The 13,646-nt window shown below is 40.0% G+C and overlaps 1 protein-coding gene across 1 annotated transcript in view; it reads left to right on the top strand.

Annotated features, from left to right (window-relative positions):
- Positions 1–12,295, top strand: part of LOC124722882 (cAMP-regulated phosphoprotein 21) — a 768,630-nt gene extending 756,335 nt beyond the window's left edge. The window contains exon 23 of the mRNA XM_047248019.1: positions 11,901–12,295. Within this exon, the coding sequence (XP_047103975.1) occupies positions 11,901–11,904 (4 nt within the window). The 3' untranslated portion in view covers positions 11,905–12,295. The remainder of the gene's footprint in view (positions 1–11,900) is intronic.
- Positions 12,296–13,646: the final 1,351 nt, after the last annotated feature.

Raw genomic sequence — 13,646 nt, 5'->3', positions numbered from 1 at the left:
ATGGCATGGGCGCATTGTGCTGTCAGCCGGAAATGGATCTGATAATGATAGTATGATAGTGGGAGACAAAGAGAGCCCACCGCTGCATATGATGCACTGTTTTGTCTGGTGCAGAAGCCAAAGGGTTCGAAAGAGCAACTAACGGCTTGTGATCCGTGATTAAATGGAACTTAGAACCATGGAAGAAGACGAGAAATTTAATGAGGGTGAACACAATCACCAAAGCCTCCATTTCAATCTGAGTATACCGCTGCTGAGTCAGAGTTAAGGTCTTAGAATCATAAGCAGTGGGTCGTTCAGAGCCATCTGTATGTTTGTGCGCCAACACCATGCTGAGAGGCATCTGTACCCAACACAAGATGCTGACCTGAGTGAAAAGTTGCCAGACATGGGGCAGATTGAAGCTCCAATTTAAGCAAAGTGAATGCTCCATCACCATATAGGGCCCAGAGAAAAAGGCACATATGTCCAGTAAAAGCTACCTATAAATGTCTGCTACCTATAAATGTCTACAGTTCCTTAACAGAGGTCCACTGCAGCAAAGCTGCAATTGCATCAACACGGTGACAAAAGACTTGACCCCTGCATGAGAAACCTCAAAACCCAGTCACTCAATTTGTGACTGAAAAAAATTGAGATTTGGCAAGAATGCACTTGAGACATGAAAACTGCTTTTACAGAAAACAATGACCACAGGTTTTTTTACGATGGTCTTCAGTGGAAAAACCTAAAACGATGATATCGTTGAGGTAATTGATGCAGCTGGGCACAGAGGCTGTCAGGGGCTCTAAAACACACTGAAGAATTGCGGGCACACTAGCGACACCAAAAGGCAGGATGTAGGATGGGAATCTGCTGTTTACTGCAGCTAACTGACTCCCATGAGGGGAGAGGAGGGGAACCAAGTCAATGTACATTTGTGCATTTACTAAAAAAAGTGTATTGACAATGAGAAGGCTCCTAGTGGCCTCATCCAAGGGGAGCTGGAGGTACATTTCTGACAAATCAATCTTGGAAAAGTAGTGGCCATCTGATAACTTTATGTGCAACTCATCAGGGTGGGTCAGAAGGTACGTATCTATTATGGACTGTGCATTAATCATGACACTGAAGTCACTGCTAAGGTGAAGCTTATGCTTCGGTTTCTTATTGATGGCCAGTGGTGTAGCCCATTCACTAGAAGAAATATGCCAAATGACATTGGGCAATGTCAAACTGTCTAATTCGGCACAACATGAGAGGCACGTGCTGCGTCAAAAAAATAAAAAATTAAAAAAAAATTTTAAAAAAATAAAAAAAAGAAGAAGAGGGCAGGCGGATTCTTTCATGGTAATGTGGGCCTGAAAACATATAGTACAACTGAGCCCAGGGGAAAACAGAGACAAAAACTCAGAGCAGTGAGACTCCAGTTGCTCAGTTGCTGATATGGAACTTGATCTGAAATTAAATTTACCTCATCTACAATGGAAAAACTGAAAGCATTAAACACATCTCACCTGAACAGGTCTGTGGTATGGGAATGATCCACAACATGGAAGGTGAGAAGGCAACCAACAGATTTTTAAGAGACAGGAGTGAAATTCTGATGTAGGATGGGAATCTGCTGTTTACTGCAGCTAACTGACTCCCATGAGGGGAGAGGAGGGGAACCAAGTCAATGTACATTTGTGCATTTACTAAAGTCACTGCAGCTCCTGTGTCCACTTGCATTTGTAGCAGCTTACTAAGGAGGGATGCAACAGAAAATGTACACATTTATTTAAAAAATCATTACAGCCATATTTATTAATATACAAATCTAAAATTTTTCATGTGTAAAGAAAAAGAGCTGTGTTTTAACGGAAAAAATATAATAAAATACACAGGATTAATATTTTGCCAGAAACTTGAATTTTTAAGTTTATAAGGCTATAAGACCACTGAACTGCAGTTAGTAATTTATGGTACAAATTGTGTTATTAACAGAGTTTTTAATTTTGCATATCCAAAATTAACTTATTTTCTACATACAATCACCTAAAAAGCATAATGTAATTAAAGGATCTCACATTTTTTAGTTACAGGGAGACAGCAATATGTTGTGAACAGATCCTGAAAATTTCATAGCATTAGCGCATATACTTTTTACGAAAAGGCTTCTAATAACGTAAAAAATGTAAAACACAGAAAATGAGGTTCAAAGATTTTCTTCTCAAACTTCTACATGTAATAAACTTACATCAATTTTAAAATCCTCCATAATGATAGTATTGTATTGTATTGAACTGGGGACCTAGAAACGATGGAGAGGCTTCGTCCCTGTGATAGCTTACAGTGGTACACAACCCCACAACAAGCTACTGCAGTCCACTCAGAAACGTCTCACACCAGACGGGTGTAACCCCAATGTTTGTGTGGTGGAGTAATTATGGTGTACTCGTACGTGGAGACAGTGTTTGTGCAGAAACCACTCACATAGTGTAACTGAGGTGGAATAAAGGGAACCAGGTGGCATTCTCTGAGGAAGATGGAAAACTAACTTAAAAACCATCCCCAGACTGACCGGCACTCTGGACCTCGACACTAATCCACCAGGTGAATTCGTGCCAGTGACCGGCACGCCTTCCCACCCAGAAAGCAGTGTGTTAGACCACACAGGTAACTGGACAGGCTCCATACTGATACTCCACATCCTCCAGGTTTCTCTTCTCTCCTCTTTGAACCTGCTTGGCCTGTATTTGCAGGTAAGGCACTGATTTGTTTGCTTTCTTGACCCTGCTCCTGTCGATAGTGTAAAATGATTTTGTTGTAAACACATCAAGATCTATACCAACTCTTTTCAGCACTTCAATTCTGCCATTATATCCGTTATTGTAACATAAAACTGCATCATAGGCACCTATTTGAGTACTTCAAGTCCACAGAATGTCCTTTTTGAGCAGCTAATCCAAATTAAATTCTTGAGGCTTTCATTTGCATTTTGTGTCTTTCCGTGGAAACACTTCCTCAATTAATCAGGGTTTGCAAGAAACCTGAATGTGGGCTTAATTGCATTCATAGCAGATTCTGGTAATGAGTGTTTATGTGAATACATCCATTTCTGTTGTTGAACTTACACCAATCGTCTTTCGGACACAGGATGTGCATTTGTGTTTGGTCAGTGGATAGTTTGTGGAAAATAATTGCCCACACAGCACACCTCATTGCCTCTAAATTAAGTGTGCTTTTCGTCATAGCTCTCCCATAAAATAACTGAAGAGAATCAATTTCTTTCAGAGTAAGCCTGCCTTTTCCTCCTAGTGGTTTCCCATTCTCAAGTACTCCACCTTTCTCCTCTTTCGAAGCCTACCACCAAGCCTCATTTGGATGTGCCCAACACATTCCAACTTTTCTGTTCTTGCAATGTACGGATTTTTATCTGTTACAGCTTTGAACAAAGATGAGTCCCCATCACCAAGGTATTTAGTATTTCTAACACCATACTGGTCCTCAGAACTGGAGTACATTCTCACAACTGCAGCAGCCTCCATGCTCCCCCTTGAGCCACTATAATTTTTAGAGCATGTTACTGCATGCTTTTCTTGCCACAGTTTCTCACATTTTCCATTTTGCACACTGGTGGCAGTATTTAGACATTAAGCAATAACAGATGCAACTCCATAGAGAGATGTGTGACCCCTTTTCATACAATGCAACCTATAGACACACACAGGTCAGTAACATTTATAGTAGATTCACTGTCATAAATGTATACCCCAGGTTCTATTTCTTTTTGGTTATTTCCACCAATTCCTCCACTGCTTTCTTCATAGAAACTTGGGCAGTATTGCATACAGCATCAAACATTTCTTTACTTATTTTTCAAACCTTTCACATGGTGGAGGCATGTTCAGAAAAACACACAGTAAGATACCTCCTTCCCTGCCCTGTCCACAGCATCTCAGAGCATATGCTAAACCAAAATTGCTTTCATAGGTACCAGTGTCAGTTTTTTTGGAGGGGAAACTGAAAATTCATAGCCACATGAATTACAAATTAATTTAAAATCTCAAGCTATTCCCACTCTTCTTTCTTCAACAACAGTCATGCATTCCATATTTTTACAGCTAACACATGAACATGAAAACTTTATAGCCTGACGGAGAATCTCTAAATCAATAAGTCTGAATCCAGTGGTATCCATACCAACATCATGATTGTATACCCCAGGATCTATTTCTTTTTGGTTTATTTCCACTAATTCCTCCACTGCTTTCTTCATAGAAACTTTGGAAGTATTGCATACAGCATCAAACATTTCTTTATTTATTTTTTCAAACTTTGCACATGGTGGAGGCAATTCTTCTGTCCCAAGTTTCGATGCTGAAGTTGAGAGTTTATGTTCTTCATTTCGAGCTGATTCCTCTTTTTTGTTGATAAACTGATCTCCATGAAACCTCCATTTTCTAAACACAATTTGTCCACCACCCATTATGCATAAATCTTGACTTCCACATTAATATTTGCGAATTCAACCTTCCACCTACTAATATGTGTTAGTATTCTCAAATGTAAATAAACCACAAGCAAGAAATTTTTCACGCAAAGATATACACTCCTGGAAATGGAAAAAAGAACACATTGACACCGGTGTGTCAGACCCACCATACTTGCTCCGGACACTGCGAGAGGGCTGTACAAGCAATGATCACACGCATGGCACAGCGGACACACCAGGAACCGCGGTGTTGGCCGTCGAATGGCGCTAGCTGCGCAGCATTTGTGCACCGCCACCGTCAGTGTCAGCCAGTTTGCCGTGGCATACGGAGCTCCATCGCAGTCTTTAACACTGGTAGCATGCCGCGACAGTGTGGACGTGAACCGTATGTGCAGTTGACGGACTTTGAGCGAGGGCGTATAGTGGGCATGCGGGAGGCCGGGTGGACGTACCGCCGAATTGCTCAACACGTGGGGCGTGAGGTCTCCACAGTACATCGATGTTGTCGCCAGTGGTCGGCGGAAGGTGCACGTGCCCATCGACTTGGGACCGGACCGCAGCGACGCACGGATGCACGCCAAGACCGTAGGATCCTACGCAGTGCCGTAGGGGACCGCACCGCCACTTCCCAGCAAATTAGGGACACTGTTGCTCCTGGGGTATCGGCGAGGACCATTCGCAACCATCTCCATGAAGCTGGGCTACGGTCCCGCACACCGCTAGGCCATCTTCCGCTCACGCCCCAACATCGTGCAGCCCGCCTCCAGTGGTGTAGCGACAGGCGTGAATGGAGGGACGAATGGAGACGTGTCGTCTTCAGCGATGAGAGTCGCTTCTGCCTTGGTGCCAATGATGGTCGTATGCATGTTTGGCGCCGTGCAGGTGAGCGCCACAATCAGGACTGCATACGACCGAGGCACACAGGGCCAACACCCGGCATCATGGTGTGGGGAGCGATCTCCTACACTGGCCGTACACCACTGGTGATCGTCGAGGGGACACTGAATAGTGCACGGTACATCAAAACCGTCATCGAACCCATCGTTCTTCCATTCCTAGACCGGCAAGGGAACTTGCTGTTCCAACAGGACAATGCACGTCCGCATGTATCCCGTGCCACCCAACGTGCTCTAGGAGGTATTTTTGTGCTGCAACACATGTGAAATATAGTTACCAACTTTTTAGGAAAGCTGACCCAGTTGCTGTACAGACTTTTGTAAACCTTATCAAGGAACAAGAGTGGCAAGATGTTTATAGTGCTGATACAGTAGACGATAAATATAATGCTTTCCTCAAGACTTTTCTCGTGCTCTTTGAAAGTTGCTTTCCGTTAGAACGTTCAAAACAGGGTACTAGCACAAACAGGCAGCCTGGGTGGCTGACTAAAGGGATAAGAATATCTTGTAGAACAAAGTGGCAATTATATCAAAACGTTAGAAACAGTCAAAATCTAAATGCAGCAGCCCATTACAAACAGTATTGTAAGGTGCTTAAAAAAGTTATTAGGAAGGCAAAAAGTATGTGGTATGCAGATAGAATAGCTAAGTCTCAGGATAAAATTAAAACCATATGGTCAGTCGTAAAGGAAGTGGCTGGTCTGCAGAGACAGGTCGAGAATATAGAATCAGTGCGTAGTGGGGATGTCCGTGTTACTGATAAGTCACATATATGTACAGTATTTAATAATCACTTTCTGAATATAGCAGGTGAACTAAATAGAAACCTAGTCCCAACAGGGAATCATATAGCGCTCTTAGAAAAAAGTGTTCCGAGACTGTTACCTGAAATGCTCCTCCATGATACTGACAAGAGGGAGATTGAGTTAATAATTAAATCACTAAAGACCAAGAACTCTCATGGATATGACGGGGTATCTAGCAGAATACTGAAGTATTGTTCCACGTATGTTAGCTCAGTACTTAGCCATATCTGTAACTTTTCCTTTAGGAGTGGTCGGTTTCCTGACCGATTAAAGTACTCGGTAGTGAAGCCACTTTATAAAAAGGGAGACAGGGATAATGTTGACAATTATAGACCTATTTCTATGCCATCGGTGTTTGCTAAAGTTATCGAGAGGGTTGTATATACAAGGTTACTGCAGCATTTAAATTCACATAATTTGCTGTCAAATGTACAGTTTGGTTTTAGAAATGGCTTAACAACTGAAAATGCTATAGTCTCTTTTCTCTGTGAGGTTTTGGATGGATTAAATAAAAGGTTGCGAACGTTAGGTGTTTTCTTTGATTTAACGAAGGCTTTTGACTGTGTTGACCACAAAATATTACTGCAGAAGTTGGAACATTATGGAGTAAGGGGAGTAGCTTACAATTGGTTCGCCTCCTACTTTAAGAACAGAAAGCAAAAGGTAATCCTCCGCAATATTGAGAGTGGTAATGATGTTCAGTCCCAATGGGGCACTGTTAAATGGGGCGTTCCCCAAGGGTCGGTGCTGGGGCCGCTGCTGTTTCTTATTTATGTAAATGATATGCCTTCTAGTATTACAGGTGATTCAAAAATATTTCTGTTTGCTGATGACACCACCTTGGTAGTGAAGGATCTTGTGTGTAATATTGAAACATTATCAAATAATGTAGTTCATGATATAAGTTCGTGGCTTGCGGAAAATAATCTGATGCTAAATCACAGTAAGACTCAGTTTTTACAGTTTCTAACCCATAATTCAACAAGAACTGACATTTTAATCAGACAGAATGGGCATGTTATAAGCGAGACAGAACAGTTCAAGTTCCTAGGCGTACGGATAGATAGTAAGCTGTTGTGGAAAGCCCATGTTCAGGATCTTGTTCAGAAACTAAATGCCGCTTTATTTACCATTAGAACAGTATCTGAAATAAGTGACATTCCAACACGAAAAGTAGTATACTTCGCATATTTTCATACGCTTATGTCATATGGTATTATTTTTTGGGGTAATTCTTCTGATTCAAAAAGGGTATTTTTGGCTCAAAAACGGGCTGTTCGAGCTATGTATGGTGTAAGTTCGAAAACCTCTTGTCGACCCCTATTCAATAGTCTGGGAATTTTGACATTGCCCTCACAGTATGTATTTTCTTTAATGTCGTTTGTTGTTAGCAATATTAGCTTATTCCCAAGAGTTAGCAGCTTTCACTCAGTTAATACTAGGCAGAAATCAAATCTGCATGTGGAATGCACTTCCTTGACTCTTGTGCAGAAAGGAGTGCAGTATTCTGCTGCATCCATTTTCAATAAGCTACCACAAGAACTCAAAAATCTTAGCAGTAGCCCAAACACTTTTAAGTCTAACTGAAGAGTTTCCTCATGGCTCACTCCTTCTATTCTGTCGAGGAGCTCCTGGAAGAGCTAAAAAATTAAGCAAATTCCAGTGTTACATTCTTGATTTTCTTTATTTAAACTAACGACTTGTCGCCTGAATATGTTTCTTATATTTCATTTTACCTGTTTCTACAATCGTGTTATAATTTCATGTATTGACTCGTTCCATGACCATGGAGACTTCTCCTAAATGTGGTCCCACGGAACAATAAATAAATAAATAAAAAAATAAAATAAAAACTACCCTGGCCAGCAAGATCTCCGGATCTGTCCCCCATTGAGCATGTTTGGGACTGGATGAAGCGTCGTCTCACGCGGTCTGCACGTCCAGCACGAACGCTGGTCCAACAGAGGCGCCAGGTGGAAATGGCATGGCAAGCCGTTCCACAGGACTACATCCAGCATCTCTACGATCGTCTCCATGGGAGAATAGCAGCCTGCATTGCTGCGAAAGGTGGATATACACTGTACTAGTGCCGACATTATGCATGCTCTGTTGCCTGTGTCTATGTGCCTGTGGTTCTGTCAGTGTGATCATGTGATGTATCTGACCCCAGGAATGTGTCAATAAAGTTTCCCCGTCCTGGGACAATGAATTCACGGTGTTCTTATTTCAATTTCCAGGAGTGTAGATGTCAGCCAGAGATATAGACGACAGCCAAAGATATTGAAAGAAAATAACCTTCACACTGACAAAAATTCCGCTGAAGCGAGCATTTTCCCAAATGTTGCAAATGGTGGGAGTGGCCACCAGTGCAGAGTTAATCATTTTAACAATTTAAAGGCGTTTCTAAAGCTGCTATCACGATAAAATTCACACACAACATAGATTAAACTGTGTAGATCAAGGAAATAATATTTTTGAAACATCGATTTTTTGGACCAAACTCCATTAAATCCGCCCTAACACACGCAAGTCAATGAACAATTTGTTCAGGGATACAGCCATTGTAGAGGTACAGTTTATATCCATCGGTGCTACTGTCATTTTTGACACTTTTGACACTTGCTGCATATAGCCCAACGCTTAGGGAACACAACATGCTCATGTTGGACAAAGCAATACAGGCAAGATGGACAGGGAACATACCACTGCTGTTGTGACACAGCCTGTTACTGCTGTGGTTGTAACCGATGCTGCCCCATGCAACTCTGAGTCGCTGACCATGCAACACACTGAGTCAAAGGTTGTACTGATTCAATGGCTTCCCCATCGTCCTGAACACTGGCAGTGTGTCTAACATGGACGGACTGAGCAATTTCCAATACCTTTCCCCCTGCAGCAATCTGATCGTCTATGACCCATGACACTTCAAAGAACTGTGCTATATTGAGCACATCCATAAGTGTTGGAGTCTCACATTGAAATGCTTTTCACAGACTGCCCTATCTGGGGCCAGATGGATAATAACATTATGCACCATGTGATCAGCATAAGATTTGTGATGGGTACTAGTGACAAATTTATTATGATGGCTCAACCCATGTCATTCTGCACCCCTGGCTTTGTAAAACTGGTTTGGGCATTTCTGACAATGGTAAAATTCTGCAAGTGTCACAATAACATGTGTTCTGTCACAGTAATAAGTTGGAGAAGCTTGCACGTTTTGCCAAATGATTAGCTAGCCAGTTCTTGCAAAGGTGCAAGTTGGCACAACTGATAAATGCATGATGAAAGCCAGGAAAGAAAGAAAGACCTACACAGGTTTTCATGACCCATGTGAATACCCTGGAAATGTTGGTGTAACCATGTCTTGTAGGGGTCCCAATCTTCAGCCAATTCACTATATGCCAGAAAGGGTGAAGGTTGCACAGAATGGCAGAGCAACCTGCCTTGAATGTGCAAATGCCACTTGACTCACAGCTGTGGGGAGAACTTGCTGTTGTTCCACGAAAGCTTGCTGCTGGGCAACGGTAGATTGGAGTATGTCATCCATTGAGATGTTTGTGACAGCACTGACATTAACATGCAGAGAAACTGTAGCCATCACTTGTCATCAAGTTTACTATAGCAAGAACTAACACAATTTATGGATCATAGTACTTCAAACAGTAACACATGGGATACAATGAAGTACAGGTTGTGCATAGCACTGAACACACTGACTGGGCAACAGTAATACAGGTTACAGAATAGGCGAGCACTCATTTGCAATCGCTTAAACAATACTGTTTCTTTGACGGCCCACAGAGTGCACCAGGGGGCTGATCCAGGTGGCCTCTATAAGTGAACCTGTGAACCGTATGGACACATGATCTCTGAAATCATGTGCATCATGTATGGAGGTACATGATGTCAGAAAGAAAAAAGTGATGCCCAGTGCCCTCATGGAAAAATGTTTGCAGTTACATATGGAACCATGATTGTACCAATGCATGCCCCTCTCATCTGAAGCAAATCAGTGGCCATAAATGTCTTTCTTCGGGGCTCCAAATATTTGAAAATCCCACGAAGAGATATCAGGACTGTATGGACGATGTGTAAGGGTTTCCCACCAAAACTTCTGCAATGTACTCAAAACAACCTTGACAACATGTGAAGTCCTGACACGTTCTCCATACAGTCCCAGTCTCTCCCCATACAATTTCTATAGTTATGGAGCACTGAACAAAGACATATGTGGCCATCAATTTGTTTCAGATGAAGAGGTGTGTGCCTGGATAGGCATGGTTCCATAGGCAATTGCAACCAGTATTTCCATGGAAGCATCAACCATTTTGCCTCAGAGTGAGATAAATGTATTGGCAGTTATGGATAAATATATTACCAGTTATGGTGATTACTTTTGAAAAAATAAACAGTTTACTTACTTTTTTCCATGTCTCTCATTTTCATTTGACTGTCATGTGTACTTTTATCACCTTCACTGAAGTCTTCTAGAAAATTTTGCCACAGGTTAGCTCCTGGTGACTACCACCTCAGTTTATTAGGGAAATGTCAAACAAGGAGTCTACTCCAATGTATGCCTATTACTCTCTATTTCTGATTCCTGTCAGTCATTTTGATTCGCTTGGAATGTCATCATGAGTTCTTCTAAGATTAAGCGTATTCCAGTAGTCTCCTGGCTGTACCTCGTATGCATATGTTTGGGCCCTTTATAAATGTAGTTGTGTCATCAGTGAACATTATAGTTTTTGAACAGTTCTCCAGTGTCCATGGTTTATCATTTATGTGGACCATGAACAGTAGCAGGACAAACTTCAAAGCTTGTGGTACACCATATTTAAAGTTTATCCACTCTGAATTTAATATAATTCAGTCACACTTTGTTTCATTTCTATTATCCTTTTAATCATTTTTTGAAAACTTGCACTATACTTTTAGACTGATGATGATTAATGGACATGTAATATTTGAACAGTATGTGGATGGTCAGAAGTTTAAAGAAAATGTTGTTCCCAGTAAATTATTAATAATGAGCTCATATAACTCAGGGAGAAGTTGCTTTGGGTGTATCTTTCGATCACTTGAGAGGATTGACAGAGTCCAAAATACGCACAAATATGTTTCTAGATAATGTTGGAAGATCTCAGAGGCAAATCAGAAATGATGTTTTGAATCTTTTCTACCAACAGAAGGGCTCGTGATCTCCAGGGATGTAAACTAGTTTTCCAGCATTTGGGTTTTACCATGTGCCTCCTCTTAATTAATTGAATAAAAATTTACTTCATAAGGTAACAGACACAGCATATACTTAGAAAGGTATATTATTGCCATTTGTAATCTGGAAGTATTAACTTTGTTGTTTTTATATATGACTGCAGCAGTGTCAAGAGTTCATTACCTTTTAAAAGTATATGCTTGTTCTGTACATGAATTAGTAATGCAAGTATTTTGATGCAACAAAATTAGAGAGAAATTAGTACTGTTAGAACAGTTTCCTTTCTGTGTTTATGGGATTTTGACTGTGAAAGAACGTTGACAACAAGTGTCTCACATAAGGTTTTCCTTCATTGACTTCTAAGGAGAAACTGAATTACAGTTCACATGTTTGAAAAATTAGCATACATCTGTAACAGTAAAACATATAAGAACTTGTAAACCAATTGTTTTTATGAGGGGTTCACATTTTCCCAGATAAAAAATTTCACCAACATCTACTAATGCCACAACTTTTCTGTTTTTCAGATAGGGTCATTTATGTGGCCTACAGTACGAAGCTCACGTCCTGAAGAACTTTTTTGTGAAGAGTTCTGTCTTTTACGAATATGAGTTGTTACAAGAGAAGAAAGAACATAAAATTTTCTACTATAACACTAAAGCACAAACTATGTCTGTGGAATGCCATTATAGATTCAGAGTACAGGAAGACAGTAATGATTGTGTGTGTGTGTGTGTGTGTGTGTGTGTGTGTTTGTGTGTGTGTGTGTGTGTTTTGTAAGTGAGCATGAGCATTTGAGTGGAAGAAAAGAGAGAGAACTTCAATGTTCAGATCACAATTTAAAGAAAATATCATTTATTTATCCTGTTCTGTTACAAGTGTATTTGAATATGTACATCGTGAAGATTTTATTGTACATACATAGAAGTTAAATATAATTATTGTACTTTTTCTTTTTGTCTTTAATTTACTTACTACCCATATCTTCCTTAAAATGAAATTCTCATTGGTATTGTAGTAAAATTTACTGTTGGTTATTAATTTTGTTTCCAAGCTGATTACACACAGAATATAGGGCCAGTTATATATGCAAATGAGCCTCCAGTGCCCAAAGCAGAACTAACAACTCATTTACTGAGAGAAATTGCTCTTTCGAAAGAAATATAGTATTAATGCAAAAGTTAGCAAGACTTAAACTTTGTCTGTACAGGTATTCCATCAAAATACAAAGGATGTGAAAAATAAAACTGGTAACCCATCCAAAAGATGTAGAAAAAGGGACTCATCCTGATATACTATGTTCTTCTGGATATCAGATTACAAACAAAAGTCACATGTTATAGATTAAAAACTTTGTTACACTGCTCATTATTGTAGACCCAATATGGGAAAATGTGGAGTTGCAGTTTTTGTTATAAATAATGTAGTACTAAATAAACCTACTCTATTCAACAACATTTTCAGGTGCATGGCATTGAAATAACAACATATGGTACACAGTAATTGTGGTGTCAATTGACAAGTAAACTGCTGTAAATTTGCATGGTTTTCTGAGACATGTTAACTCACTCTTCTCACATCTGTCTAAAAAGACTAATTCATTTATTCTTTCTGTGACTTTAATGTGAACTTCTTAGCAGATAATATAAACAGAATTGACCTTGAACACCTGATGTGCCCTTAAAACTTAGTATCAACATTAAACACTTCAACTAGCAGCTACTTATAGTACTTTGGTAGATAATGTAAAGATATTTATAAAAATTATACTGTCAAAAATTTTATAAATGGCCTCCATGAACATGACTGACAGTTCCTGACCATAAACCAAGTAAATGTACAGAGAGAAGTAAATTTTATTTGGAAAAACTTCAGGATTATAGACACACAAATTATCAAAAACTTCAGTCATTAACTACAGTGTGGAGATTTATCTCATGTATATGATGCTGTTGACGTTAACTCCAATGTAATATGTTTACTAATGTGGTTTTAAGTCTACTTGAAATAATTTTTCTTAAGAATATGGCCAGCGAAAATCTATTTATATCAGGCTATAGACCTTAGATTACTACAAGCATCAAATTTTTCTGCAGAAAAATATTGGGCACCTTATGCAGTAGCTAAGTGATAAGATGATCCACAATGAGATGAGCCATTAAAAAATGCACAGCACAGTTCCTAAAAAGACCATAGTTACAAACACTGAAGACCATATTCTTGAAGGCAGAAATTCGTAACTCAAACAAGAAAGTAACAACTGTCTAGAATTT

The sequence above is a fragment of the Schistocerca piceifrons genome, chromosome X (genome assembly GCF_021461385.2).
Source record: "Schistocerca piceifrons isolate TAMUIC-IGC-003096 chromosome X, iqSchPice1.1, whole genome shotgun sequence".
Lineage (NCBI taxonomy): Eukaryota > Metazoa > Arthropoda > Insecta > Orthoptera > Acrididae > Schistocerca > Schistocerca piceifrons.
The sequence above is the reverse complement of the archived record's forward strand: the minus strand, read 5'-3'. Positions and strand labels throughout refer to the sequence as shown.